Source organism: Chaetodon trifascialis, chromosome 7 (assembly GCF_039877785.1).
Source record: "Chaetodon trifascialis isolate fChaTrf1 chromosome 7, fChaTrf1.hap1, whole genome shotgun sequence".
NCBI classification, from domain to species: Eukaryota; Metazoa; Chordata; class Actinopteri; order Chaetodontiformes; family Chaetodontidae; genus Chaetodon; species Chaetodon trifascialis.
The window spans coordinates 30,963,654-30,991,352 of NC_092062.1; the positions used below are offsets into that span (position 1 = coordinate 30,963,654).

A 27,699-nucleotide genomic window follows, 5' to 3' on the forward strand; every position below is an offset into this window, starting at 1 on the left:
TGTTCACTGGGTTTGTGTGTGTGTGTGTGTGTGTGTGTGTGTGTGTGTGTGTGTGTGTGTGTGTCTCTCTCTGTCTCCTGAGACGTCAGTGTGTCTCAGCTGTCTGATGTACGACGGCTGATGCCGTTCAGCTCAAACTGTGAAATCGAAGCAGATTTTAGCTTTAAGGTCCACACCTGGTCCACACCTGGTCCACACCTGGTCCACACCTGGTCCACACCTGGTCCACTTAGGACAGTTAGTGTGCTTGATAGATTTGGTTTCAGAGTCAAAGTCTAAGTCGAGGAGAATCAAGTCTGTACAGAAGAACACTGACACCTGACAGCCAATCAGAAAGCAGGATTCTCCGCTGCTGGGCAGTAATTTAGTCTGCAGTCTGAATGGGGCTGGAGTCACTGGAGGGGGTCAGACAGATCCTTGAGAAAGTTCCTGCGGTCATTGGGAAGGTTTTAGTGATGGCTGAAGAGGTTCTAGGTGTCCTGAAAGTGATTACCGTGGTCCTGGAGGAGGACAGTGGTCCTTGAGATGCTGCCAAAGGGGCTTGAAGGTTCCTCCTGCTACTGAAGGATGTCCAGGAGTCCTTGAAGAGGTTTTGGGGTCTTTGAGAAGGTACCATAGAATCTTGAAGAGTTGCCTGGGGTTCCTGAGGTTTCTCTCCAGGTATCCTTCAAAAGACGAGACAGACCTCCTTCAAATAGCTTTATGGACACTGCTATGCAGTCAGCGAGCTAGTCTGTTAGCAGCAACATTACCCAGGGTTCCCTGCTGCTCTAAGTTTGATCTGTATTTGGTGTTTATTTACAAGTTGTCTCTTGTGGAAACAAACAAACAACCAGATTATTACTGAATTGAATTTCAGGAAATCTTTGAACAAAGAGATTTTTTTTGGATGAGCTGTCCTTGATAAGAGACAGACAGACCAGAGCCCCCCAAACAGGACAGAGGTGGATCTGATCGTCTCTGTTCCATCATCACACAGCAGGGACTGAGCAGGTTTTAACACCTGACGAGTCCGACTTCTCCCTGAGGTCTGCTTGGACCAGAATGAAGCTGAAGTACGAAGTGACGTTCACATGAGTGTCAAAGCAGGAAACACTGAACCAAAACCTGAACATGGAGTCCAGAGAACACGGTGTCCAGAGAACATGGAGTCCAGAGAACATGGAGTCCCGAGAACACGGTGTCCAGAGAACATGGTGTCCAGAGAACACGGTATCTAGAGAACACGGAGTCCAGAGAACATGGAGTCCAGAGAACATGGAGTCCAGAGAACATGGAGTCCAGAGAACACGGAGTCCAGAGAACATGGAGTCCAGAGAACATGGAGTCCAGAGAACACGGTGTCCAGAGAACATGGAGTCCAGAGAACATGGAGTCCAGAGAACACGGTGTCCAGAGAACATGGAGTCCAGAGAACATGGAGTCCAGAGAACACGGTGTCCAGAGAACATGGAGTCCAGAGAACACGGTATCTAGAGAACACGGTGTCCAGAGAACATGGAGTCCAGAGAACACGGTGTCCAGAGAACACGGTGTCCAGAGAACATGGAGTCCAGAGAACATGGAGTCCAGAGAACACGGTATCTAGAGAACACGGTGTCCAGAGAACATGGTGTCCAGTCTGAACTGGAGCAGATGCGAACTCTGCTGGTTCATCAGTGTTAAAACAGGAAGTGATTCAGCACATTCTTAATTGGCTCTAATTAGACAATTAAAACAGCACACTGGCATCATGTGTGTGTGTGTGTGTGTGTGTGTGTGTGTGTGTGTGTGTGTTAGCATGTGCGTGTGCGTCTCTCGACTGAGCCTTCGTCATAGTCTTCATCCGTGTGACCTCGTCTGTTTCTAATGAAGGATTTACTGCTGTTTGCCTTCCTCCGTCTGTGGGGGTGTTGTTCTGTGTTTGGGAGGCTGGAGGTCTGTATTTGGGGGGGGGGGGGCTGGGGGGTCATAGATAAAAATCCCTCAAGTTCACGGTCAAAATCGGGCGTGCGACAATACGCCACAGAGGGAGAGCGAGGGGGTGGAGCTTCAGGCCGCTGAACCTGAACCGAGACTCTCATGACCTTCAGAGGCCGAGGTCCCCGTCTGGAGGGGCCGAGGGATTTAGAGGGCAGGTTGGGGGGGGGGGGGCTGTCTGCTCCAGTGTTTTATACCCCCCGTGTCGTATAATGAGAACCCAGATGGCAGATGAATTTAATCCTGAACGTGCAGCCGGAGACACGTCAGAGTTCAGTTCACACAGGAAGCTGAATGATTCATCATCAGCTGATAGGATGGACTCACAGAGACAGGACCCCTGTCCTCATGCTGTCTGTCTGTCCTCCAGTGTTGGGAAAGTTCACTTTCTACATGAACTAGTTCAAAGTTCAGTTCACAGATTTTAAAATGAACCACTTCAGTTCATAGTTCATAATTCAAAATGTTGAACGAAGTTCACCGTTTTAAAAATGAACTAGTTCATCGCTCTTTTTTTCTTTTTTTGTTGCTGCGAGCTGTTATTTTTCAAAATTATTGCCACAGCCCAGATAGAACCACAGACAGCAATTATTTTATCATTTTTAACACCGTAACTATGGGTCAGATTTCATCTTCATCTCCAATTTTGAATCCTTATCCAGCCAGGGTGTCCATCAGCATTGAGGGGACAGCATTTCCCCACTGCTGCTTGAACGCTGTGCTGCCGTCCGTTCAGTCCACACCAGCAGCAGCTGCAGCTTTCACCTCATGTGACCCAAGTGCACAGTTTCTTTTTGAAAGCCGGCAGGCAAAGTTTGCTCAGAAATGTCAGATAAGTTCATGTTCACCCAAAATATGAACGAGGTCATGAACTATCGTTCAATGCGTTCAGGCACAACACTGCTGTCCTCATGCTCTCTGTATGTCCTCATGGTGTCTGTCCTCATGTCTCCTCTGTCACATGGAGGGACTGGAACCTGCCAATGTTGACGCTTGAATTGTGACCGACGTCAGTTTGATTCTGGTGGACTCGTTGAATCCGGCGGGTGTGATCAGTTCAGGTGTTTCCTCCTTAAGGTGTCGGCGCTGATGAATCGAGCAGACTGTGGCTCAGAATTCAAGTTGTTTAAAGTGTACTTGGTTGTCAGTTTTGGACTCAGCAGCTGTGTTAGCTGACTCGGCCCAGCGGAGGTCCAGACCCCAGCAGTCAGGAGGACGCTGGGACGAGACACTTCTCAGAGCTGTCCAGTGAAAATCATCTTATTTTCAGCTTTGTGACGATTCATTTTCAGATAAACCAACAAGATTTTCAATGTATTATTTGGCCAGAGGATCAGCAGAACTTCAAACAGTCGTTCAGTTAAAACCCAGAATCAGAGACGTGATGTCTACATGATGTCCTCACAAGCTGGAAAATCAGTCCGTTCTAAAGTTCTTGGTACTAGAACTTCATCATATAGAAACACTACAGAATATGTGAAGTGCTGGATTTTGACAGGAAGTGAAGCAACGTTTTATGAAACTGAGGCCGAGCAGCTGCAGACTGACGAGCCTTCACTCTCTTTGCTGACTGTGGTGTTTTCAGAAATCTGAGGGGGTCTGTTGTGTCTGGATTCACACTTTTGTCATTATTGTTGTCATTCATGCTATAGAAAGTGGGCGGGGGGAGGTTTAGGGGAGGTTTTTGGGGTGTTCTGGGGGGGTCAAGGGTCCAGACACCACGGTGAGTCCTGCTGCCATCATCGTTGTCTTGTTTTCTCCTCCCACATCTGAAAGACCAGCTGGGACCAGAACAAGATGGAGGACAGGGGGTAGATGGTAGGCGGGGGGTGTCAGTGGTGACATCGTTGTCTGAGCTTTGCAACGGTGGAGGAGGGGGTGATGGAGGGGAGCCTGGGAAAGTCACCTCGACCAAGTTCAAGTTGAAAAGAGATGAGGAGGAGGGTGATGAGAGACGACGCGTTCACTGACCCACCATATGCCTCTGCACAGGAGGTCCACCATTTTATCCTGAAATCAGCTTCATCATTAAGTTCTGACGAAACATCTGCAAAAGTCTCCGTCCTTAATTCATTTTCATGTCTTCTTCAGTCCTAAAAGGTCTTCATGTCTTCATGCTGATTCAGAAAACGTTGTTTCCTCCTTTACCTGTAGCAGCTCTGCTACAGCTCTGCCTTGATGAACACCTGGACCAATCAGCAAGCCAGAACTCTGCTGGTGTTCTCATGGATCAGATCCAAGTGATTCTTGTCTTCCTGAACCTCACATCAAGTGGTTATCTCCATAAAAACAGGCAGAAACCTCATTTGGCCGGAGCTGCTGGACGACTTTTCCATCAGTTTTGACTTTAAATCCAAGTTTTCAAGGCAACAGAAAGAAGGGTTCGTCAGAAGGTTGAGAGATCCAGGTTAACATCCAGACTGGTGGCGTCTCTTTTTTATCTGAATGGAATCATCTTTATTGAGCAAAGGTCGGCGTTGATACCAAAGACAAGGCAGGGTTCTTTCCTAGATCAGAGAGCTCTGTCGTCGGCCATGTTTGCTGTCTGAGAAGAGTCTGATTTTACCCAGAATGCTCAGTAAACAGTTTCTACCAGAGGACCACATCTGTCCTAGTCTTTCTAATGCTATTTTAATAATTACATCAAATATAGAACATTTAACAAAATATATGAGGAGATCATGAAAAGGATCGTCAGTTGTGTGGAAATACCAGGTTTCAGGAGTCAGACTCCCAAAGGTCATAGGTCACCTGAACTTGACACCCCCCCATCTGTTTGCAGGCTGACAAACAGAGCTGTCAATCAATCAAACTTGAGCCAAGTTCAAGTGCAACTTCAGATTCAGATTTTTCTTTGTCAAACTAAACTCAACAATCAATCCAAGATCAATGAAAGAAAAACAGTTTGAATAATAACTTTCTATCAATTATAAGAAGCATCAGATCGACAGTTTCCAGTTCCAACTTTTTAGGCTTTTATTTTTAGGGTTTTTAATACTCATCAGTTCATCATTAATTAACTTTAATTAAATTAACTTTCCTGATGGGCGTGGCCTCCATCTGACCAATCGGCTTAATCCAACCTGGCAAAATAAAATATTGTACTTAAATTATACTAATGCAGAATGCACGAAGTACACTTTGTGCTATTTTTGTTGCCTTCAAACTAACTCAAAGCGTAAAAAGTCAGAAAGCCTTTAACGCAGAGCCTTTCTGACAGAAAGCCTCAACGCAGAGCCTTTCTGACAGAAAGCCTCAACGCAGAGCCTTTCTGACAGAAAGCCTTTAACGCAGAGCCTTTCTGACAGAAAGCCTTTAACGCAGAGCCTTTCTGACAGAAGGCCTTCTGTAAACCCTCAATCTTGACTTCAGGTGATCTTTGACTTTTATATTTTCTGTGTTGTTTATAATCATATAAACAGTTAAGTCATAGTGCATTTTTTGTAATTGGTCATCAACAGCTTCACCATCATCATCATCATCATCATCATCATCATCGTCATCACCACCACCTTCATCCACATCATCATCCTCAGACTGTCAGTGAGTATTTCCTGTTGTTCCTCCTCAGCAGAATCTCTTCCATACGTATCAGTTATCATGAATCATTTTTATTTTTATTTTATTTTTTGGTTTAAGTTTAAACCAAAAAATAACAATTCATATTTTTTGTCAAAAGGCGAAACAAATAAATGCAAAAATGTAATGAGTAAATAAAAATGAGGAAATATTGGCATTTAATCATGAAATAAATGTCAAATTTATTTCAATATTTCATACATTTTATTGTTTTTCTATTACCTGTAAGACCAAACTGTGGGCAGAGGAGGAACACTCAGCAGCTGATGAAGATTAAAGCTTTCGGTGTCGGTGATGACTCTCTCTCACCTGGTCTCATCCTCTCAGGTGTGGTCAGAGCCTCAGAGCTGGCCTTTCTCACAGAGCCCAGTGATGTCATTGCGGTAAGGGACCGCCCCCTGATGCTGGACTGCCAGGTGCAGGGGGAGGGGCCGATCTCCATCACCTGGAGACGGAACGGCGTTCCTGTGGCGACCGGCGTCACGGCGATGGTGCTCGCCAACGGCACACTGCTGATCAGAAACTTCTCAAAGAGACGAGAGAGTAACGAGACGGATGCGGGAGAATACGACTGCGCCGCCCAGAACCGCTACGGCATGTTGATCAGCCGCAAGGCCCGAGTCCAGCTCGCATGTGAGTCACATGACCGCCACTGTAACATACAAAAACATACACTAACTAACACACAGCAGGACATTGACCTGTCCCCCTCTGCCCCCAGCCCTCCCTAAGTTCCTGTCCCATCCAGAGTCTGTGGCAGTGGGTGAAGGGGGCGTGACCAGACTCACCTGTCAGGTAAATGGAATCCCAGAAGCCAACATCACCTGGCAGAGAGACCGACGCCCACTGAGCACAGAGGACCCCAGGTAGGTTTCAAACACTGATTAATGAGCGCTTTACATGTGTGTCTGTGTATGTGAACAGTATGTCAGAGAACGTGTGTGTATACACATCTGAGGTACTTTAAACGCGTTTTCATATAGACTCGATGCATGTTCTGCATTTTGAAGTATTTACATCTATATTCACAGTAGCAGTCAAATGTTTGGACACACCTTCTCGTCCTTTACTTTTACTTTGAAATGCTAATACAGTATACAGTATATTATTTAGATTTGAGTATTCAACGTGTATTTATAAACTATAATTAATCTGTATTCAGCCTGCATACTAGATACCTCATATGTACTTAAAGTGTATTTAATGTGTGTGTGAAAGTTCATTCTTGCCTTCTTGTATAATTGGTGTTACACATGTACGTGTACATGTACACGTACATGGACTGTCAGTATTTTGTGCATGTGTAATGTGTATTTAATGCATACTCCACATGTGTTTTCGCAGGTACACACTGCTGCCTAACGGAGTGCTGCAGATCACCGGCGTTCGGAGAACAGACGGTGGTTTGTTCCGCTGTGTCGCCTCAAACATCGCGAACACTCGATACAGCCACGAGGCCCAGCTGTCTGTGAGCGGTAAGACCGAGCTGAGGGCACAGAAACCCGCTGGAAGCAGCATTTTACCTGTCGAACCTTCGGCGCTCAGCCCGTCTCTCTGTGCTCATGACGTTTTCTGCTTCTGGTCCAGTTGCAGGGTCCAAGACCTACCGGGAACCCGTCATCCTGTCCGGCCCTCAGAACCTCACCATCAATGTCCACCAGACCGCCATCTTGGAGTGCATCGCCACAGGAAACCCACGTCCCATCGTGTCCTGGAGCCGCCTCGGTAACCAAAACAAACCAGACGTCCATTAAATGAACCCTTAATCATCCATTATTGATCAGAAACCCTCTCAGTGGTTCTGAGAGTCAGTACAGTCACCATGGTAACATGATGCTGTGTGTGTGTGTGTGTGTGTGTGTGTGTGTGTGTGTGTGTGTGTGTGTGTGTGTGTGTGTGTGTGTGTGCTCCAGACGGCCGGTCCATTGGTGTGGAGGGGATCCAGGTGTTGGGAACAGGTAACCTGATGATCTCTGACGCCACTCTGCAGCATTCAGGAGTTTATGTTTGTTCAGCCAACAGACCAGGAAGCAGATCCAGAAGAACGGCGCTCGGACGACTCGTGGTTCAAGGTACGCTCACAGCAAGTATTCTGTACTATGTGACGAGGAATACGAAGTATTCGCAGTACACGGAGTGATTCAGTGTTTACTGCAAACAGGAAATGAGCCGTCAATCAAACTGTTTCATTTCACTACATCATCACAGGTTTGATTCATTCTGTAAAGGCTTATCTTATCTTATCTTATCTTATCTTATCTTATCTTATCTTATCGATGTAAAACTGGAATCAATGTTCAGCTTTGTGTGTGTGTGTGTGTGTGTGTGTGTGTGTGTCAGCTGTCTGCTCTTGAACTTCAGGTTGCTGCTGCTGTCTGACTCTTCACCCCCCGACCTCTGACCTCTGACCTCTGACCTATTAGTCGAGTGCGTGTGTGTGTGTGTGTGTGTGGGTTGGAGGAGGGATACAAAGAGGACAAAGATGCAGAAAGAAAGAGACTAACTGAAATTATATTTCTAATCTTATATAAGAAACAACAATGATCATAATGATAATAATAACAATAATAACAATAATAATGGTGATAACACAGAGCTGCAGTCACAGCGTCAGTGTGGAGCAGATACGTTGTTTCTGTTTGACTTCATTTGGATTTTCAATTATTAAAGAACCTTTAGGAACCTTTATGAAATGTACGAGTGTTTAAATGTCTTTCAGGACATTTTAGAAGGTTTCCAAACTCTCAGAAACATTCAGAAACATTCAGACACCCTGCAGTCACAGTAGAAACAGTCCGACTGATGTTTGCCTCAAACACATCAGCAGCAGTTTGTCAGAGAAGAATAAGCTCTGACCTGAGGAAGAGGTCAGAGGTCAGAGGTCAGCCAGTTTCCCAGAGTGAGACGTTCATTAGAATAATGATTAGCATGTGAAGAGTCCCACTTCACAATGAGGACTTTATTCACACCGAGACTCCGTCTGTCACACCAATTAAACCAAAGTCTAGAGACCTTCAGGAACCTTTGAGAAGCAGATAGCAACAAAACATCAACACAACAACAACAAAACACAAGAAAAAAAACAATAAAACATCAACACAACAACAACAAAATCAACAAAACATCAACACAACAACAACGAAATACAACAAAATACAACAAAACATCAACACAACAACAACAAAACACAAGAAAAAAACAATAAAACATCAACACAACAACAAAATCAACAAAACATCAACACGACAACAAAATCAACAAAACATCAACAACAACGAAATACAACAAAACATCAACACAACAACAAAACACAAGAAAAAAACAATAAAACATCAACACAACAACAACAAAATCAACAAAACATCAACACAACAACAACGAAATACAACAAAATACAACAAAACATCAACACAACAACAACAAAACACAAGAAAAAAACAATAAAACATCAACACAACAACAACAAAATCAACAAAACATCAACACAACAACAACGAAATACAACAAAACACAACAAAATATCAACACAACAACAACAAAATACAACAAAACATCAACACAACAACAACAAAACAGAGGAAAACAAATAGGGCCATTTTAAAAATCTTGCTGTCCTCAGTTGTTGTTTCTGTTTTCAACTCATTAACATTCACAAACATTGTGTAAATAGAAGCAGGAACGACTTCAAGAACGTCAACATGCAGCTCAGAGAAGGATTTGGGCTGAAATCGTTCTGACAGTGATCAGGTCGCTCAGTGCTGATTGGAGGCTGAATGAACTGAAGGCTCGGCTTCGTTAAAGATGTTTGATTAATTAATGAATGAATTAATTGGCTGTTTGTTTGAAACTGAAGCTTTAAGGTGTTGAAGGAGTTCAATCTCGTCTCAGAAAACAGATTCAAACTGATTCCACGACGTGTTTCTTTGTTTTCAGAAGCCAGACAGCCTGTGTGTGTGTGTGTGTGTGTGTGTGTGTGTGTGTGTGTGTATGTTTTGCTCTTGAACTTGAGTTAGGGTGTGTGAAAGGTCGTCGTCTCTCCTCAAATCAACTTTATTTCCACTCCCTCCTCCTCCTCTTGAATTGATAAATGGCTCTTATTCCCTTGACCTCTGACTCCCCCCCCCCAATGTGGAGTAGAAAGGGGTGGGCTCTCATTACCATGGAGACGGTCCAGCCGGGGGTGAGACAGCACCTGCTTGTCTGCTGGGGGGGGTCAGAGGTCAAAGTGGTGTTCAAACACAAAGACAAGTTCAAGTTCAGTGAAAAAACTTGAGATTCACTTAAACAAACATTCTAAATAAAAAATGTCTTTCTTTCTGATCTTAATGAGCTAATAATGATACTAATAATCACCGTTAATAATCTTGATAATAATCTTAATATAAATCTTGATCTTAATCTTAATAATAATCTTGATAATAATCTTAAAGATAATCTTAATAATAATCTTAATATAGGGGCGGCACGATGGTGCAGCAGGTAGTGCGCGTGCCTCACAGCAAGAAGGTCGCCGGTTCGATCCCCGGGTCGGGCCTTTCTGTGTGAAGTTTGCATGCTGTTCCCGTGCATGCGTGGCTTCTCTCCGGCTTCCTCCCACAGACCAGAAACATGCTCGTTAGGTTGATTGGTGACTCTAAATTGTCCTCAGGTGTGAGTGTGAGCTTGAATGGTTGTTTGTGTATATGTTGCCCTGCGATCGGCTGGCGACCGGTTCAGGGTGTACTCCGCCTCCCGCCCGTTGACAGCTGGGATAGGCTCCAGCCCCCCCGCAACCCCGAAAGGGATAAGCGGTATAGAAAATGGATGGATGGATAATCTTAATAATGGTCTCTGTCACTGAACTGACTGCTGCCGTCAGAGTTCTGCTGCCCTCTGCTGACATTCAGCTGTTACTGCTTCTACCACAGACTGACTGAATGAATGAATGAATTATTCATTCATGAACTATTAAAAGAGTGAATTATTGTACTCTTTTAATGTACTACACGTCTTTGTCCTGCTTATTGTGTTGCTTTATTGTATATATTTTATGTTTATGTGTGTGTTTAAGTTGGGATTGGATCAATAAAGAAATGTTTAAGTATAAGATAAGATAAGACTTAATGGTGCACGTGGTCACTGCACAGGTTCTGATTCCATTTAATTAAAACTACCAAATATAAATTGGTAGCATAGAAAATATTTGACTTTACCACAAGACGTACCAATAGAGTACTGAAAGAGACCATTTGACCACCATGAGTGCAATAATGATGGTGATGATGGTGGTGATGGTGGTGATGATGGTGATGATGGTGATGATGGTGGTGATGATGGTGATGATGATGATGATGATGGTGATGATGGTGGTGATGATGGTGATGATGGTGATGATGGTGGTGATGATGGTGATGATGGTGGTGATGATGGTGATGATGGTGGTGATGGTGGTGATGGTGGTGATAATGGTGATGATGGTGGTGATGATGGTGATGATGGTGGTGATGGTGGTGATGGTGATGGTGGTGATGATGATGATGATGATGATTATGGTGATGATGGTGATGGTGGTAATGATGGTGGTGATGGTGGTGATGATGGTGGCGATGGCGATGGTGATGGTGGTAATGATGATGATGATGATGATTATGGTGATGATGGTGATGGTGGTGATGATGATGGATGGTGATGTACAGTATTTGTAATACACTGACCTCCTCCTCTTCCTCCTCCTCCTCCTCCTCCTCCTCCTCCTCCTCTGTATGCTCAGCTCCTCCAGGGTTTGTTCAGTGGCCTCAGTCTGTCTCCAGACCAGCAGGGGGCAGCGCTGTCTTCAGCTGCACAGCATCCGGTGCCCCTGAGCCTCACCTCATCTGGCTGAAGAACGGCAAACTGTTGACACCCAGCGGCAACGTCAAACTCACCAACGGAAACACGTAAGAACATCAACACACGAGCAACACACGACTGGTGGGAAACGGACCCTCCTCATCCGTCAGCCTCCTCACAGAGCCTGTGGTGAAATAAGAGGATCTGTATATTACACCTGTACTGCAGGTGTGCGGATGTCCTGGTTCAGGCTCACTTCATGTCTTCTATTTAGCACTTTAAAAAGCAAACAAAGATCTGCTTACATGTAGGTCCATCCATCTTTGATCCTTCCACACTGTCAGCCCTTTAGGTTCAGACCACTTCATCATCATTTATTATCATGTCCCAGATGTCCTTACTGTCCTGCTTTCAGACCAGGTTAAGATTTAAAGTCCGTGGTATCTGTCTCTGCCTGCAGGACTCTCGCCATCACCCGCATCACCCCCGAGGACGAGGCCATCTATCAGTGCATTGCAGAGAACAGCGCCGGCACCAACCAGGCCAGCGCCCGCCTCGCCATCAGCCAGGGCTCCGAGCTGCCCGAGTCCCCGACCGGCCTCCAGGCAACGGCCCTCAGCTCCAGCAGCCTGGAGCTGACCTGGGACCAGCCCACAGAGCACGTCAGCCAGCAGATTATAGGATACGTGTTGCACATCCGGCGACTGGGCGGTAAGAAACTGACGTGAGGGGAGATTAGACTGAAATGAAATGAAACGACACAAAACAGATGAGATTAACAGAGATCAGACAAAATGAGTGAAGACGAGACAAAATGAGATTAGATGTGGGAGGCGAGATTAAGTAACACAAGACTGAAATGATATGAGAAGAGACGAGACCAGTTCGGAGACGAGTAGAAGAGATTGTTAGACGAGACGAGATTACAAGAGACGACATGAAGCAAAGTGAGATTTATGACAGGAGATTAAACCGCAAGAGGCAAAGCAGCTCACTGATTTGGCCAATCAGATACCAACAACTCCCTGACCTCTGACCTCTGACCTCCTCAGAACCGGACAGTGCGGAGCTGCAGGAGGCCGTCAGTAAGACAACCTTCAGGCACGAGTTCAACAACTTGGAAACTGCCACCACCTACTCCATCTTCCTGAAAGCATACTCTGCACTGGGAGGAAGCCAGCAGTCCAACACCATCACCGCCACAACGTTGGGGGGCGGTGAGTCCACCTTAAACACTGTCACTCTGTCCACACTGTCTGCACTGTCCACCTTAAACACCTTCACACTGTCCACACTGTCCACCTTCAATGGTTTGATTTTGTTGCTAACAGACTCTTTTGTCTCACAGTTGGTATTAAAATGTGGAATCTGTATCCGGACGCGTTGTTATCCGGATGAGGAAACACACGTTAATAAGAGATGTGAAGACATCGAAGGGATGATGTGTGATTGGACGTGTCTGAACACACCTGCTGCGTTCGTACACGACAGAGCACTGAAAGAGGCGTACCTCTAATTACTGATCATCCATCTGTTCATAAAAGGCGAATCATTGAACAAAGTGAAGCATTAAAGCAATGCAGGTGTGGCAGGTGTGACAGGTGTGACAGGTGTGACAGGTGTGACAGGTGGCACTCATCTGCGCTTCTGATCTGTTGAAATTTGTTGAAATTCAAAGCTGAAATTTTTTTTTCAGGTTTCTTCTATGACTTGAATAGAAATGAATTTCTGCACGATGTTGACAGTTTCTAAATAAAACAACATGGTGGTTGTTTGCAGTGTCTCACAGATGTTCACCATGTGACCACAGTCTCCATCTGTCCCTGTCTGTTCCACAGTTCCCAGTTCTCCCACTTTCTTCACTAAGGTCCTGAACCAGACAGCCATGCAGGTATACTGGGAGCTACCCAGTAAGCCTGGGACATTGGAGGGCTTCAGACTGGAGTACCGTGGGGTTTCCAACCCAGAAGTACAAGGGCAGGAGACTTTCCCAGGACAGATCAACACCCACACCATCTCTGACCTAGGTCAGTTAAAGGAACAGTACTGTAGTATACTGAGAGCATCGGTTTCTCAAGGACTGGCAGCAAAGGAAACAGTTAGCCTAGCTTAGCACCGAGACTGGCAGCACAGGAAAACAGTTAGCCTAGCTTAGCACAGAGACTGGCAGCACAGGAAAACAGTTAGCCTAGCTTAGCACCGAGACTGGCAGCACAGGAAAACAGTTAGCCTAGCTTAGCACCGAGACTGGCAGCACAGGAAAACAGTTAGCCTAGCTTAGCACCGAGACTGGCAGCACAGGAAAACAGTTAGCCTAGCTTAGCACCGAGACTGGCAGCACAGGAAAACAGTTAGCCTAGCTTAGCACAGAGACTGGCAGCACAGGAAAACAGTTAGCCTAGCTTAGCACAGAGACTGGCAGCACAGGAAAACAGTTAGCCTAGCTTAGCACTGAGACTGGCAGCACAGGAAAACAGTTAGCCTAGCTTAGCACTGAGACTGGCAGCACAGGAAGACATTTGGCATAGCTTTGGCAGAAGAGAAAAAAAAAACACCCTCCAACAAGTGTGTCTGATTTGTATGTGTGATATTAGCTAATCAGCTAGCTATTAGCCCTTCCTGTGGTTTGCACTCTAATTACACACGTTACACATGCCGTGACAAAAAACCTCAAAATGTGACTTCTTTTAGTCTAAAATGTAATCAGGATAAAATGAAGGGATTTGTGGCAGCGTGGCTTTGAAACATCAGCATCACTTAAAAAAAGCTCTAAAACTCTTTAGAGTTTTTCAGTTTTCTACACCTGTTCAATTATTAACATATGACTTAAAAATCAGGCACATTGTTAGCAGGAGGATAATTTCCTCTTTTGCTAGCTTCTGCTATTGCTAACACTCATCCAATTATGACTATGTATTTGTTCAATTTCACATTACAAGCTAACACTGATGAACAGAACAGCTAATTTAGCTTGTAGCTGGCTAGCTGCCAAAGTTTTTTTTCCTCTACAAGTTGCTAGTTAGCTTATTAACAGTAACTGTGTCTCAACAGCTTGATAAGATCTTAGGACAGTAAGTTACCAGTGTTTAGTCTCTGCATTAACAGAACTTTGAAACTTTGCCTGAACATTACACAGGCAGTGTTGAACAGCATCGTTAGTAGAAAATAAAACAGAAAATTTTGGATTTGTGTCCACGTGTACTTATTAAATGCCACAAGCTAATTCTGCTACGTGTGTGGTCTTTTATTTTGGCTTGTAGCTAACACGGAGGAGGCAGGTTGTTGTTAGGGGTACAGCCTAATTTTAGCTGGTTAATGGTAACTGTGGGGCTAATTGCGGCTAACTATGATGTTGATAATTGTCCTATAGTGAACTAGCATTGGAGTCTCAGCTTACAACTGAATTTGAAAAGACAGATCTAAAGCGACACAGCTGGTGCTGTTAGTTAGCTTAAATCAGATGCTAGAGAATGATTTGATTGTTCAGACAGCCCATTATCAAGAAACCCCAACAGTCCAAAAAAATGTCCGACTACGGTCTGGTGCTCGGTTAGAGTTACATGGGTGGTTAGATGGTTAAGATTAGAAAAAAATTGTCAGGGTCAGAGCCAATCAGAGGCAGAATAGGGACAGGCCTTGGTGGAATACAACTGGAAAACAAATATCTCAGGGAATCAGAATAAACTCTTTGTTGTTTCCTTCCTTCAGAACCAGCAGCAGTTTATGAGATCCAGCTGGTGGCGTTTAATGGCAACGGAGACGGTCCGTCGAGCCGCCGCTTGGTGTCTCTGGCAGAGGGAGGAAACACTGCAGCAGGTATAGGAGCGTTAATATGACCTCTGACCTCTCTGACACACTAACCTATCCAGTCCAGATATCCAGAAACCAGTGGAACCAATTTGATATGATGCTTTGTCTCTGTCAGCTGGTCCGAGCTGCAACTGTGATCAGGCTGATTCCACATCGACTCTGCTGGTTGGCGTTCACAGCGGCCTCGCCTGCATCCTCTGCTGCCTGCTCTTCATCCTGCTGGGATACAGACGCAGGTGAGACCTCTTCATCACCATCATCATCATCATCATCATCATCATCATCATCATCCTCACACTGTTCTGTGTTCAGTCTCTTCTGCAGGAAGGAAGCAAGCTGGGAGACTCCGCCCCCCCTACATGGTGTCAGAGGTTGTAAAGGTCACACACCTGACAGCATTGAGCTGAGCCAGGTAACTAACACACACACACACATGCACGCACGCACGCATGCACGCACACACACACACACACACACACACACACACACACACACACACACACACCTCGTGGACATCATGCATTCCCTCCTAAACCCGACCTTAATCATGGCACCTAATCAAAACCTGACTCTAACCCAAAACCAGGTCTGAGTTCTCAAACAGGTCTAAAGGTCCCAGTCTAAAGCGCAGACTGGTCCTCACAAAGATAGAAGTACAAGAACATGCACACTCCGGACTGTTGAAAGTGACGTGATGAAACCTCCCTCCATTATGACTCATCACCTGCTTACATCAGTCCAGGTATCCATGGCAACTGTACTGTTGCCATGACATTATGACTCCCAGTTATTCGTCATTCTCCAGCCATTAAACCAGTTCATGAGGTGCCTGATTTTAAATAAGTCTTTGTCATGTTTCACTTCCAGTCATGTTTCAGGCGTCCGATTATTGTCAGTTTTTCTATCGTCATCCCTGATGACAGAAGGTGGCGTGGTTTCATCTGAAGTGGGTTGGGAAAGTGATACGCTACCTGTTTATTGTACACAGTCAAGAGGACATCCCATAAAATGAAAACTGATGTTGCATTAGTGGAAAAATGTCCATCAGCAGCGCTCTTATTTTGGTAGTCTTCAGAGGACACATTGTCACATCAGAGTTGTGTTAGTGTCTAACGGTGCTCCTGTCTGCTCCGCCCACAGAGATGTGACTCCGCCCCCCCTCCAGTGATGGTCATGGTTGAATCGTCTCCACCCGTCCAGCCCGGTACAGGCACCAGATAAAACACCATTCCTCCTCCTCCTCCTCCTCCTCCTCCTCCTCCTCCTCCTCCTCCAGCCTGTGGTTGCCTCCTCTCCTCCTGACAGCCTTACAGCCACTTCAGCCTTTAAGAATGACTGAGATGAGAGTTTATCTTTGAGATTATTGAGATGAGAGATGATGAGTCTGTCTGAGGAACATCCAGAGAGTATCTGATACCACAAGGGAACAAAACGCTTCACACCACCACGAGAAACTTCACAGATGTCCTCGAGCTTTGACTACAATTCATGATAATTTGGTCTTCAGACTAAAACCAAAGCTGAATTCCTCTGATTTGATCTTTGACATAAACACTTGTCAGAAACTAGAAGCTTCTGATCACATGACTGCGGCTGGTTCCTGTGTGGTATCAGATCCTGACATCACAGTGTCCTAGATGCTTCCTGTCGAAACCAAAACCTTTTTTCTTCAGTTTAGGGTCATTTTGAGTTTGTCACCATCGGTGCCCAGTTTCTTAAGACGATGAGGCCTTCCACCAGTTCGACCAGAGACCGGGTACTCAGGGGATCCATCGTTTAGTTAAACTACCTGAGCAGGTATTTTTAGTTGGTCCTCTGAGGCCCAGAGCCAAAGGGATTTATTTCTCTGGTCAGCAGGTGACTGTAGAGGGTGTTAGCTCTCCTCTGCAAGGCTTTAGCCTTTTTAGCGTTTGTTTGTCTCACCAAGTTCGCCTCAAGTCAGGATGTAGAGAAAGTTGACAGCTGGTTGTTCTCTTCCCTCCCTCCCTCCTCCACCAAACTCTTTACCCCCAAAGAGAGCTACCTCGGGCTAAACGCCAAACGCCTGAGCTACGGGCGACTGTTAGCCTCCTGCTGCTGGTCAAGCTAACCTACCTCAAAACCAAAAGGCTCTTCCAGGGCCACTTTGCCATTTTCTACCCTTTTGTACCAATGCTGATGTTGTGTGCCCAACCATCTACCTGAAACCCTTTGAACTCTGAATGTTGCTTGTCTGAACGTTCCTTCAAAGATGGATCAGTCCATCATAGTCCAATGCTGATGGAAGGAAACCACGGAAGATCTCAGTTATCTTTGAGTTGTTTGACTCTGACTGACACTTCTTGTCTGACTCTAACAACATCCTCCAGTGGTGCTTCCAGGCCCCAAAGCTTGTTTAGGATCTTAGAAAAACCCTTAAAAGCTCCATGAACTGTAGTCCTGAGTTTTAACAGACCTTATCCTCTACAGGAGAACAACCTACACAAAGTCTTACCTGCTGAGGTCCATAGGTTTCTAGAGTCTGACCATATTGCTAACCTTCAACTGTCAATAAACCTGATTCTGATCCTAGCTTACCCCAAATGTTAGCTTACACAACAAAGGGTTCTGTCTCATGTGCTTGTCTGTAACAGTGCAGGCTGATAGTTTGGGGCAGAGGTGTAAGCCTCAAGATTTACTGACGGATCTCAATACCTCAGCAAGGTCCTCACTTAACAGTCCAAAAACCTGCTCCAAATCCACCACCAAAGTCTTTGTCTCCACAGTCAATAATCTGTTGAATAGTTTGGGTCCTGAATCCCACTGGAGATGTTGGAAAAGGAACCTTTGACTGAACTGCAGAGGAGACTCGTTTGTCTGAAGCCGACCGACTGAAAACAAAGTAGGCATGTGTTCTGGTCGTCATGGAGACGCCACCTCAACGGACATCTCGCCTCCACCTGAGAAGAAATTTTGATGAGTTCACTGTCAGATGAAAAAGAGGCAAGCGAGTGAAACAGGAAAGTTTTGATGTCTTCTTGTAAGATGTCTGCTCTTTTCTGTCCCGAGTTTGAATGAAAGTTTTGATGTTTTATTTTTGGGAGGTGACCACTCCCATCACCTTCCTGCAGGTGAGTGCAGCCTTGCCAGCCATGTCTACATTTACCTCTAATGTCTTATAATGTGCCCCCCCGCAACCCCGAAAGGGATAAGCGGCATAGAAAATGGATGGATGGATGGTCTTATAATGTCTGAAAATTTCTGAACTTTCCTGTAGATGAACAGCAGCTTTCTGCAGAGTTTCAGCCAAACCTCCAAATATTCTTAAAGATGAACGATGTCCAAAGATACAAATAGTTTTTCACCATTTTCTGTTAAAACTGTTTGTTTTCACTTCCTGTTTCAAGAGTTGAAGAACAAACAAAACCAAAAGAAAAACTCATGTTCACATTTAATATTTCAGATGAACACTTTTCATATATTTTAACATGAAGAGCTTCACGTGTCAGGGTGACTTTAAAGAGCCAAATAATGGAAGGACGAGACACTTTGACCAACAGCTCAATAATACTTCTGAAATTTTAGCGCAGTTCTTTGTGTTCAGCGCCACAGAGAGTCTGCGCTCAGTTTGCGGTTGAATGTCTTTATAGCTTCTGTCTCTGCTACTGATAGTGATCCCAAGACCTGCAGACCCTGAGGACATTTCCATATTACAAAATGCTACATGAACTCTGACTGAAGGTTTGGTCTGGTTGTCCCACAGATCTGGATGGAGCTCAATCATCCTGTTTTTCAGTCTGGACCGGAACCTCGTTAGTAGAACCACATTCTGTTTTGAGTTTGTGAGTATATTAACGAGTTTCGTCGAGTCCCACATTGAGTCAGGTCGAGTCACTTGGTCATGTCCTCACTCAGAGTGTTCTCAGCCCCCCAAACTACCTGGTGTCCTCAGGGTCAAAGGTCAGAGGTCACCGTCAGGTTGGAGCTCCTCTCTGCTCTGAAATGAGTTGAGCGTTTCTAGAAATAGAAAAGTAGAGCAAACTAAGATGTTTATGAATATAATGCTGGCTGTTCTTTTTCTAGAATTTTCTTCTTTCAGTTCATTTTTATTTTTCCGTTGCTGCCGTTCGGTGGTGAAGAGGAAATTCTGCCAAAATGAAAACCAGTAAAAAAGACCATTCCAATTGTTATTATTATTGCTCATAATATTATGATTATTACCATTTTACCTCCCTGTTTTTATATTGTTTAACTTTTTCTGTTTGTTTTGTTGGTAGTTGAATGTTTGAAAATGTTTCTAGAGTTTGAGAAATGTTGTGTTTTCAGCTGCAGGTCGAGACACTGATTGAACACACAGTGGACATGAGCCATATTTAATAATAAGCCATACGTGTCATTTCTAAGCCATATTCTTCCAGATGCTTCATAATAATAATAATAATACATATACTTATATAGTGCTTTTCAGGGTACTCAAAGGTGCTCAACAGAAATGAATTTAAAAAATGAAATAATTAGGAGAAAAAGAATAAACAGGACACAAGTAGATATAAAAACCCGATTATTTGACCGTGTCATTAGTGGAAATTCAGACCGTCTCCAACTGTCAACACGCTGTAGAAACTAAAACTAAGAAGTAGAAATCGTAGTGACTGAAGGCTAGAACCAATGAGAAAAGTGATGCTTTAATGTTTCTAATTTCTTTTCTCTCAAAACATCTTATTTTCATTGATGTGTCATAAAAAAGAAAAGCATCTCAAAGCTTTAAGCAGAACAGATGGAGGACGACACAGAAACATGAAGAACTTCGTCCAGATTGACGCCTGGATTCTGTTCACACTGAGTAATTAAACTGAAACCGACTGCAGATTTGGAGTTAGAGTTTCACTCTGTTTGGTGGTTTTCAGTGTTTTCAGTGGATGAACTCTTTGTATTTGAACATGTTTCTGCTGTTCTACTTTCTGATGTTTCGACACATGAAAACCAAATAAAACTGAATTGAAGTAGAAAACAGACGTCTTGTTATTTACTGGTGGACTGAAGCTTTTGTCTTGATGTTTGTGTCCACATTTCTCTCCACTCTTCTGTCCAGTGTTTTGATGAGTGTTGCTGTGACTCCATTACTTTTGGTATTAACTAGAAATGTAACTAGTTACTCCTTACTTTTGTCTTGTGAAAACAGTGGACGGCTGCAGGTTTGAGAGGAGAGCAGTGATTCGCTGTAAAAACAGGAGTGAACCTGGTGGTGATTTTTAATCCCTAACCTCAGTTTTTTTCTGTCATGCACTTTTTTAATGTTTCCTCTTGTAGCAGATTATCGCCTCCATTTGTTTCATTCTTTGGGGGAACTACTAGGTTGTGGTTTTGGGGGGCTTGCACCCCTGATTTTTGGAGGATTTATCTTGCTGCTGGTCAGGGTGATGCCCCTTGATTATAGAATCTCTCTGTAGAGTCTAAACACCTGAGACCATCATCCTGGACCCCCAGGGCCCGCCCATAAAGTCGGGTCTGGCCCTGATCCACCTTCAGCTGATCCAGATCAGGTCTTTGCACTCTGACAGTGTTCAGACACAGAATGTGACATCATTTAACTCCTGCCCTCTGATTGGTTGGTGTCTCCTGCGGCCTGGTTGTTAGTGGCGGGGTCTGACTCGTGCTCCCCACTATGAGGACCCTCCCTGGCGGACAGTCTGTCTGGGGATCGGAGTGAAGCGTTGCTCCTCCTCCTGCGGCAGCAGGCGGCGAGGTCAGCCCTGAAGGACGGCGTGTAGAAGCCGTAGATCACAGGATCGCAGCAGGTGTTCAAGTTGCCGAACACAAAGAGAGCATGGTGAACGTAGTCAGGTGTGACGCGCAGCATGTCAGGCTGGAACCAGTACCAGATCCCCAGCAGGTAGTACGGAGTCCAGCACACCACGAAAGACAGCACGATGACCACCGTCATCTTCAGGGTTTTCATCCGAGCCTTCGGGATGATGTCAGTGCCACTGCGACGCAGGTACGACTCACCTGCTGAGAGAGGGAGAGACTCCATCAGCGATGTCACACTGGTCAGTGTAGTACAGGTGTATGGTACCTTGCAGCAGGATGTACAGGTGTGTTACAGGTGTGTCACAGGTGTGTCTTACCCTTGTCTCTCAGATGCTGCAGGTGGATGTGCAGCAGGATGCGGCTGTAGCAGCAGCTCATCACCAGCAAAGGGATGACGTACAGCGTGATAAAGTGGAACATATTGTACACGGTTTCCTGCCAGCGGTGGAGGAAGCTGCCATGAGTCGCGCATTGAGTGAAGTCCACGGCCTCCACCCGGACTGCCCGGAAGAAAAACAGCTGGAGGGAGACAGACAGAGGATCCTCACTCCTACCTGAGCATAGGGACAGTCCAGGTGAAGGTCTGAGCCTGGATTAATCAAATAAGACATCAGTCCTGACCTGTGAGGAGCTGACACCTGATGACAATCAGTTTATTAAAAGATACATGCATCTCCAATTATCTTTGAGATGCAGAGAAAAACTGATATACTTCTTTGTTTTCCAGTGAGGTTGCAGTGCGAAACAGGATCTCTGCCTGGATGACGCTGACAGGAAGTGTGTTTGTAAAGATGGATGGTTTCCAGCCATAAAGTGTCAGTGAACGTTTCACTGGTGTGATGTACTTTTAGTAAAGTTTTAGTGTTTGAAGTGTGACGCTAGTTTTAGTCCCAGCTTAACTTTCAGTGTGATTCTTGATAATCTGTTTCTGCTGCTAAGTGAAACTCAGCTGTTTACTTCAGCTCTATTTTTTTAACTAGTGGCCTCTTAATGTTGTTAGCATTCCTTATAGAAACCAAGGGAGCCGTTAGCTCGAGCTAACAGCAGGAGGGTTCCCACTTTTAATCTCTCCATCACAAACCAGAACATTCCTAGAGGGATTTCATGTTCTTTTGACTGCAGGGTCAGTGTGAACCAAGAACTTTCACCTGCACGAGAGAAAGCAACAGAAGATTTTATGAATATACAGTACTTATGATGATATGATGAATGAAGTGGTGATAAAACAATCTGTTTCTGAAAACATGAATTCTCTGTAATGAAACAGAAAGATGTGCAGATATCCTCAGTCTGACCTTCAGCTTCCTTCACTGCAGCTCTGCAGATTAACATCATAAATATTCAGAATATATTAAAGCCAGTGTGACGTCGAGCTATGAACTGCCAGCTGAATGTTAACTGGGGAAATATTCCGCAGAATCTTGATGAAAAATTCAGAAGCTGAGAGGAGAAAAAGCAGCAGCAGCAGCAGCAGAAGTGACAGTTCATGTGTGTTTCATGTGTGTTCATAGCTGCAAATAAATCGGATGAGTTTCCTGAGAGAAGTTTGTTATCCACTGACAGGTGGAGGTGTTCGATGGTGTTTAATGCTGAGCCAAAGTCCACAAACAGGATCTTTGCGTATGTCTCTGGGTGGTCGAGGCATTGCAGTACGTAGTTCAGTCCCATGTTGACTGTGTCCTCCACCGACATGATTTGTGGTGATGTGAGCCTGTGAAACCTGAAAATATTCAAGCCGTTGTTCAGTTGATGGTTCCAAGCTGGTCTCTTGCAGTTTCCTGCTCAATGACAAAGGGTTTTTAGCTGAAGAGCTGTCCTCCAGCTTTTTGGTGTAGCACCTACACCTGTCTACATCAGTCTCCTTTGTCAAAGTGTTTCTGGTTTGGTTTATACAGGACTCTGTCTGTGCTTCTGTAGGCCTCCTGCTTAGCTTGGCAGAGTTGTCTGAAAGTAGATGTGAACCATGGTTTATTGTTGTTGTAGGCACACAGGTCCTCACAGAAACTAATGTGAGATGTCGCATTGCCAGCGAGTTCATCCAGATCTGCTGCAGCAGCCTCAAAAACGCTCCAGCCAGTGCAGTCAAAGCAGGCCTGCAGTGCAGCTTTGCATCAGTGGCCCTCGTTCAGTCTTAACTACAGGCTTAGCAGAGTTCTGTTGGCCGGAAGAAGATGACCCAAACAGTAGCACTGGTTACTGGTCCAATGTCTTACTGTCCCTGGGGGGACCCTTTATGTCAGGGGTGGGCAAACTGTTCCACAAAGGGCCGCTGTGGCTGCAGGTTTTCTTTCCAACCAATCAAGAGCTCACAGTTTGACCAATCAGCTGTCTGAGGAGTGAGATCAGTTGATTGAATGAGTCAAGTCTGGTGTGCTGCTGCTTGGTTGGAAAGAAGACCTGCAGCCACAGCAGCCCTTTGTGGAACAGTTTGCCCACCCCTGCTTTATGTGCTGTCTTATTTTGGCTGTTTGTGGCTCAGATTTGCTCTGTTGAAGAACATTCAGCAGAATCTGGATGTTTCAGCTCTGTGTTAGTTACCTGCTCGGCCAGGTGTTGTGACTCACTAACAGGCCTGTGGTGGGACGCAAACGCAGACCAGAAGAAACGATGGGAACTCCTGCAGTGAATAAAAGGCTTTCCAGCTCATGAACGTGGTCTCTGGGTGAGGGCTGCATGATTTCTTCAACACTGTGACATCTGCACACCAGCGTCGTTCATGTGGAAGCAGATTCTCCTCCCCCGCTGCTCTCCAAACCTCCACTGCATGGCCCGCATGGAAAAGGTGAAAGTCAGGCAGGTGTAAGGCAGCGTCAGGTGTGTGGCGGCAGATCAGATGCCTGTTCTGTACAGGAGCAGCAGTTCGTCCATGTTATCTGTCAGAGCGCATCCCAAACAGAGCTGCTGCCCCTCCAACAAGGAGTTCAGAAAAACAATCCACCAGATGAAATCTACCTACCCATGGTGGTGGTGGAGGTGTGCTATGGACAGGCACAAGCTCCTGACAGCAAAGCAGCCATATTTTACTGATGGCGATGTGAATGAACAGAGACACTGTGGCGAGATGCTGAGGCCCGGTGTGGTACCATTCATGTGCCTCCATCACCTTGTGTTGCATGCCTGTTGATGATGTTCCCCATGTTGTAAGGATCAGAACACTGTTCCTGGAACCTGGAAGCATCCCAGTTCTTGCATGGTCTGGATACTTCCCACATGTCACACTGAGTGTTCCAGTTCCTGCTAATATCCAGCAACTTCACACCCCCATTGAAGAGGAGTGGACTGACATTCAAGTACCATCCCATCAGACATAATGGAAACGTGCAATGGGACACCTTGAGAGGCTTCCTGAAGCGTGAGAATTCCAGCTCAGTACTTAAAATGTCTGGATTTGAAAAGTTGTATCTTATATAGAAACATATTCAACTTACAAAACGCTTACGACTGACCCCAAACCTAAAACCTGACCTAAACCAGACATTGTGTGTGATCCTATACACCTGCGGTGGTGTGTCACCTGCGATAGTGTGTCACCTGTGTGGTTGTGTCACCTGTGGTGGTGTGTCACCTGTGGTGATGTGTTACCTGTGATGGTGTGTCACCTGTGTGGTTGTGTCACCTGTGGTGGTGTGTCACCTGTGGTGGTGTGTCACCTGTGGTGATGTGTTACCTGTGATGGTGTGTCACCTGTGGCAGTGTGTCACCTGCGGTGGTGTGTCACCTGCGGCGGTGTGTCACCTGTGGTGGTCTGTCACCTGTGGTGATGCGAGCAGCAGGCTGAGGCTCCAGGCTAGCACCAGCATGCGTCGGTTCCTGCGGTGTGCGCTCAGAGCGTCCAGCGGGTGCAGAATGGCATGCTGGCGGTCGAGGCTGATGACGACGAGAATGAAGGCGGAGGCGTGCATGGCGAACAGTTTCAGGAAGCAGAGCAGCTTACACAGTGCATCTCCTCCGTACCACTGCACAGTCATGTTCCACACTGCGTCCAGAGGCATCACCACAAATGTCATCATCAGGTCGGCCGACGCCAGGCTCAACATCAGCGGCCGCAGGTGAGATGCCAGCCGCCGGCCGCGCCCACACCACACGCTGACCAATAGAGCGAGGTTACTGCAGGTGGCAAACACGAAGAGGATGACTGTGGCTCCAACGCGGAACTGAGCTGCCCAGGTGAAGCTGGGAGCCTCCCAGTCTGTGAGAGGGGGGAACTGGGAGGTGTTGGGAGGGGGTGGGGCCAGTGATGAAAGCCTCACAGTAGACCAGTTACCTGACATCCTGCTGAGAAAAAGAAAAAGGTCATGAGTGATGTCACATCTGATGTTTGGACACTTTTCTCACACTGAGGCTGAGGAGCAGTCCAGGTCCAAATCAAAGCCTGATGTTCTGTTCTGTCTGCCCACTTCTCAGACTGTTTACTCAACATGTCACATTATTTCCTCCGTCAGTGAAGTCTGCTGTGCTCAGTCCTCATTGGACCAGTGAGCAGTGACAGTATCAAACACGTTAAGATTTAATTCAGATTCAGATTTAATGAACCATTCAAAGGGAAAGCTGTGTTGAAACTGACGAGTGTCTGACGCCCTTAATTTTGTTAATTTTGGTTCCTAACCCTGGGGTCTGCAGGTGCTTTATCTTCAGTCCAACAGAAACAAATAGAAACAGGAACACCTGAACTCAGCTGCACTCTCTCACTGCGTTGTTGTTATGGGCCAGTGGTCATCAACCTGCGGGTCGAGACCCCTCAGGGGAGTCGCAACACAAGTTTGAAGGGTAAGAAGAAAAAAGAGCAAGGTGAGAAAAAAGCTGCAGACAGACGGACGGAATCGAGGAGGAGTTGCTGGTTCACAGTCACCTTTTGGATGTGATCTGGTCTGGCTCTGTGCTCAGGTAGGACACAGTTCACGTGATGCGTTCGGGTGTCTGAGCAGCAGTATTTTCATCATTTAATGAATAATTGCATTACTGTTATCTGAGCCGTCTGCAGCGACGGTATTTCATCCTCTCAGTCAGTGGACTAGTTCCATTCCACTGAGACGCAGAGTCCAACCTGACTCTGCATTTTCTGCAACTGACCAATCAGAAACAAAGTGACTGAAGGCCTCCTGCACGTGTCAGCGGGCGTGAAGCTGCTCACACTTTGTTACTGATCAGCCTTGACAGTTAGGGTTTGGTCCAGGATTTCTGATCAGGTTTTCAGTGACTGAGAGTCAAGTTGAGCTCTGTTTGTTTTGCTGACGCACACGTGCGCATGCACGCACACGTTGTGTTTTTCTCACTTGCGGGGACATCACATAGACTTCCATTCGTTTCCTGGAGCCTTACCTTAACCCTAACCCTAACCTAACCACTATCTGCCTGTTCCTAACCCTGTACCTGACCTAACCTTACCTAACCTGTAACCCTGTCCTCAGTCTGCACCCCAACATTTCATCATTTATACATTAAGGGGACCTGCAGTTTGTCCCCATAAGGCAAGTGAGTCCCCACAATGTGACTGTGTAAACAGATTTTTGTCCCCACAACGTGATAAATACCAGGTGACACACACACACACACACACACACACACACACACACACACACACACACACACACACACACAGATCATGCAGCCAAAAATAACCTGAGAGACAGTTCAGAGGTGTAACCTGACCTGTGTGTGTGTGTGTGTGTGTGTGTGTGTGTGTGTGTGTGTGTGTGTGCAGGTTTTGATTGGATGCAGCTGCTAAACCTGCAGGAAAATAAAACTCTGATTCAATCAAATCCAACAGTTTCAGACCTGATCCTCAACAGACCAGCTGGAACCTGCTAAAAAGCCTTTTTACCATCAAAGCGGATCAGACTCAGGACATTTAAAACATGCTGATCAATAATGAACTGAACAGATATTGAAGTGCATACTGTGCTCACATAGAGGACACCGTGAGACAAACCTGCTGCAGCTCTTTGTCCTTCAGGTTCAGATTCTTTGTTTTACTGACTGAAACAAACTCCTGATGGCTGCCAGTCACACTCTTATTGTGAAAGAGTCGATGACCTTACCTGGTCAGCAGCTCTTCATCACGTCAGACTCCTCTGTTCTCCTCCTCATGTTCCCTGTTCAGGAACCCACAGCGAACCCTGAAGAACCCGGACTGATGAACAGAACCCGGTCTGATCCGGATCAGTTCAGGTTCCTGTCGGCTGTAACAGCTTCTGAACACTGAAGAGAAACCTGCAGACTGCAGCGCAGGGAGGAGGAGCTCCATGTGACGCCTGTGTGTGTGTGTGTGTGTGTGCGTGTGTGCGTGTGTGTGTGTGTGCTGCTGATCCTGGTTCAGTTTCCTGAGTTAAAATCAGATCTGATCTGAAGGTGAAACTGATCAGAAACATCCCATGAACCAATCATCAATCAATCAGTCCATCTCCTGCTGCATCACGGAACATGTTTACTGATTAACACATTTATTGATTAACATCTGTATTTACATTGAAAACTGACTCATTTCAAGTCAGAAGCAAACAAAATGAAACAGAAGTGAAAATGAACGTCATAATACAGCTCTGAAATGTTCTTATTGAATCTTTTTTCTGTTTTCTGGTGTTTGTTTGTCACCTTTATGACTCAAAACACAGAAATAACAAAAGTTTAAAGCTGGAAAAAAACCTTTTTTATGTCCAATCACACAACTACACACTCATACACGCCACAATATCACACATACATGAACACTCATAGTCTCACTTTCACTGCAGACGTCAGTTTTCACCTTCAGTAACGTCTTTGTTTTTGAGATTC

The 27,699-nt window shown here is 45.5% G+C and overlaps 2 protein-coding genes across 2 annotated transcripts; one reads left to right on the plus strand and one right to left on the minus strand.

Moving 5' to 3' along the window:
• The first annotated feature begins 1,241 nt into the window (after nucleotides 1-1,241).
• Nucleotides 1,242-15,396, plus strand: LOC139334221 (immunoglobulin superfamily DCC subclass member 3-like). Its single transcript, XM_070966981.1, has 12 exons — nucleotides 1,242-1,596; nucleotides 5,866-6,171; nucleotides 6,260-6,404; nucleotides 6,883-7,016; nucleotides 7,123-7,263; nucleotides 7,452-7,610; nucleotides 11,288-11,453; nucleotides 11,807-12,057; nucleotides 12,399-12,563; nucleotides 13,185-13,373; nucleotides 15,055-15,162; nucleotides 15,272-15,396. Exons 1-12 carry the CDS (start codon nucleotides 1,242-1,244, stop codon nucleotides 15,394-15,396), a joined length of 2,244 nt encoding a protein of 747 aa, XP_070823082.1.
• A 4,076-nt stretch (nucleotides 15,397-19,472) lies between these two features.
• On the minus strand, nucleotides 19,473-27,171 carry LOC139333594 (gonadotropin-releasing hormone II receptor-like). Its single transcript, XM_070966123.1, has 4 exons — nucleotides 26,964-27,171; nucleotides 24,678-25,200; nucleotides 21,243-21,444; nucleotides 19,473-21,126 (listed from the first exon to the last, which is right to left on the minus strand). The coding sequence occupies exons 2-4, from the start codon at nucleotides 25,194-25,196 to the stop codon at nucleotides 20,702-20,704; spliced, it is 1,146 nt and encodes a 381-aa protein (XP_070822224.1). The 5' UTR covers nucleotides 25,197-25,200; nucleotides 26,964-27,171; the 3' UTR covers nucleotides 19,473-20,701.
• Nucleotides 27,172-27,699: the final 528 nt, after the last annotated feature.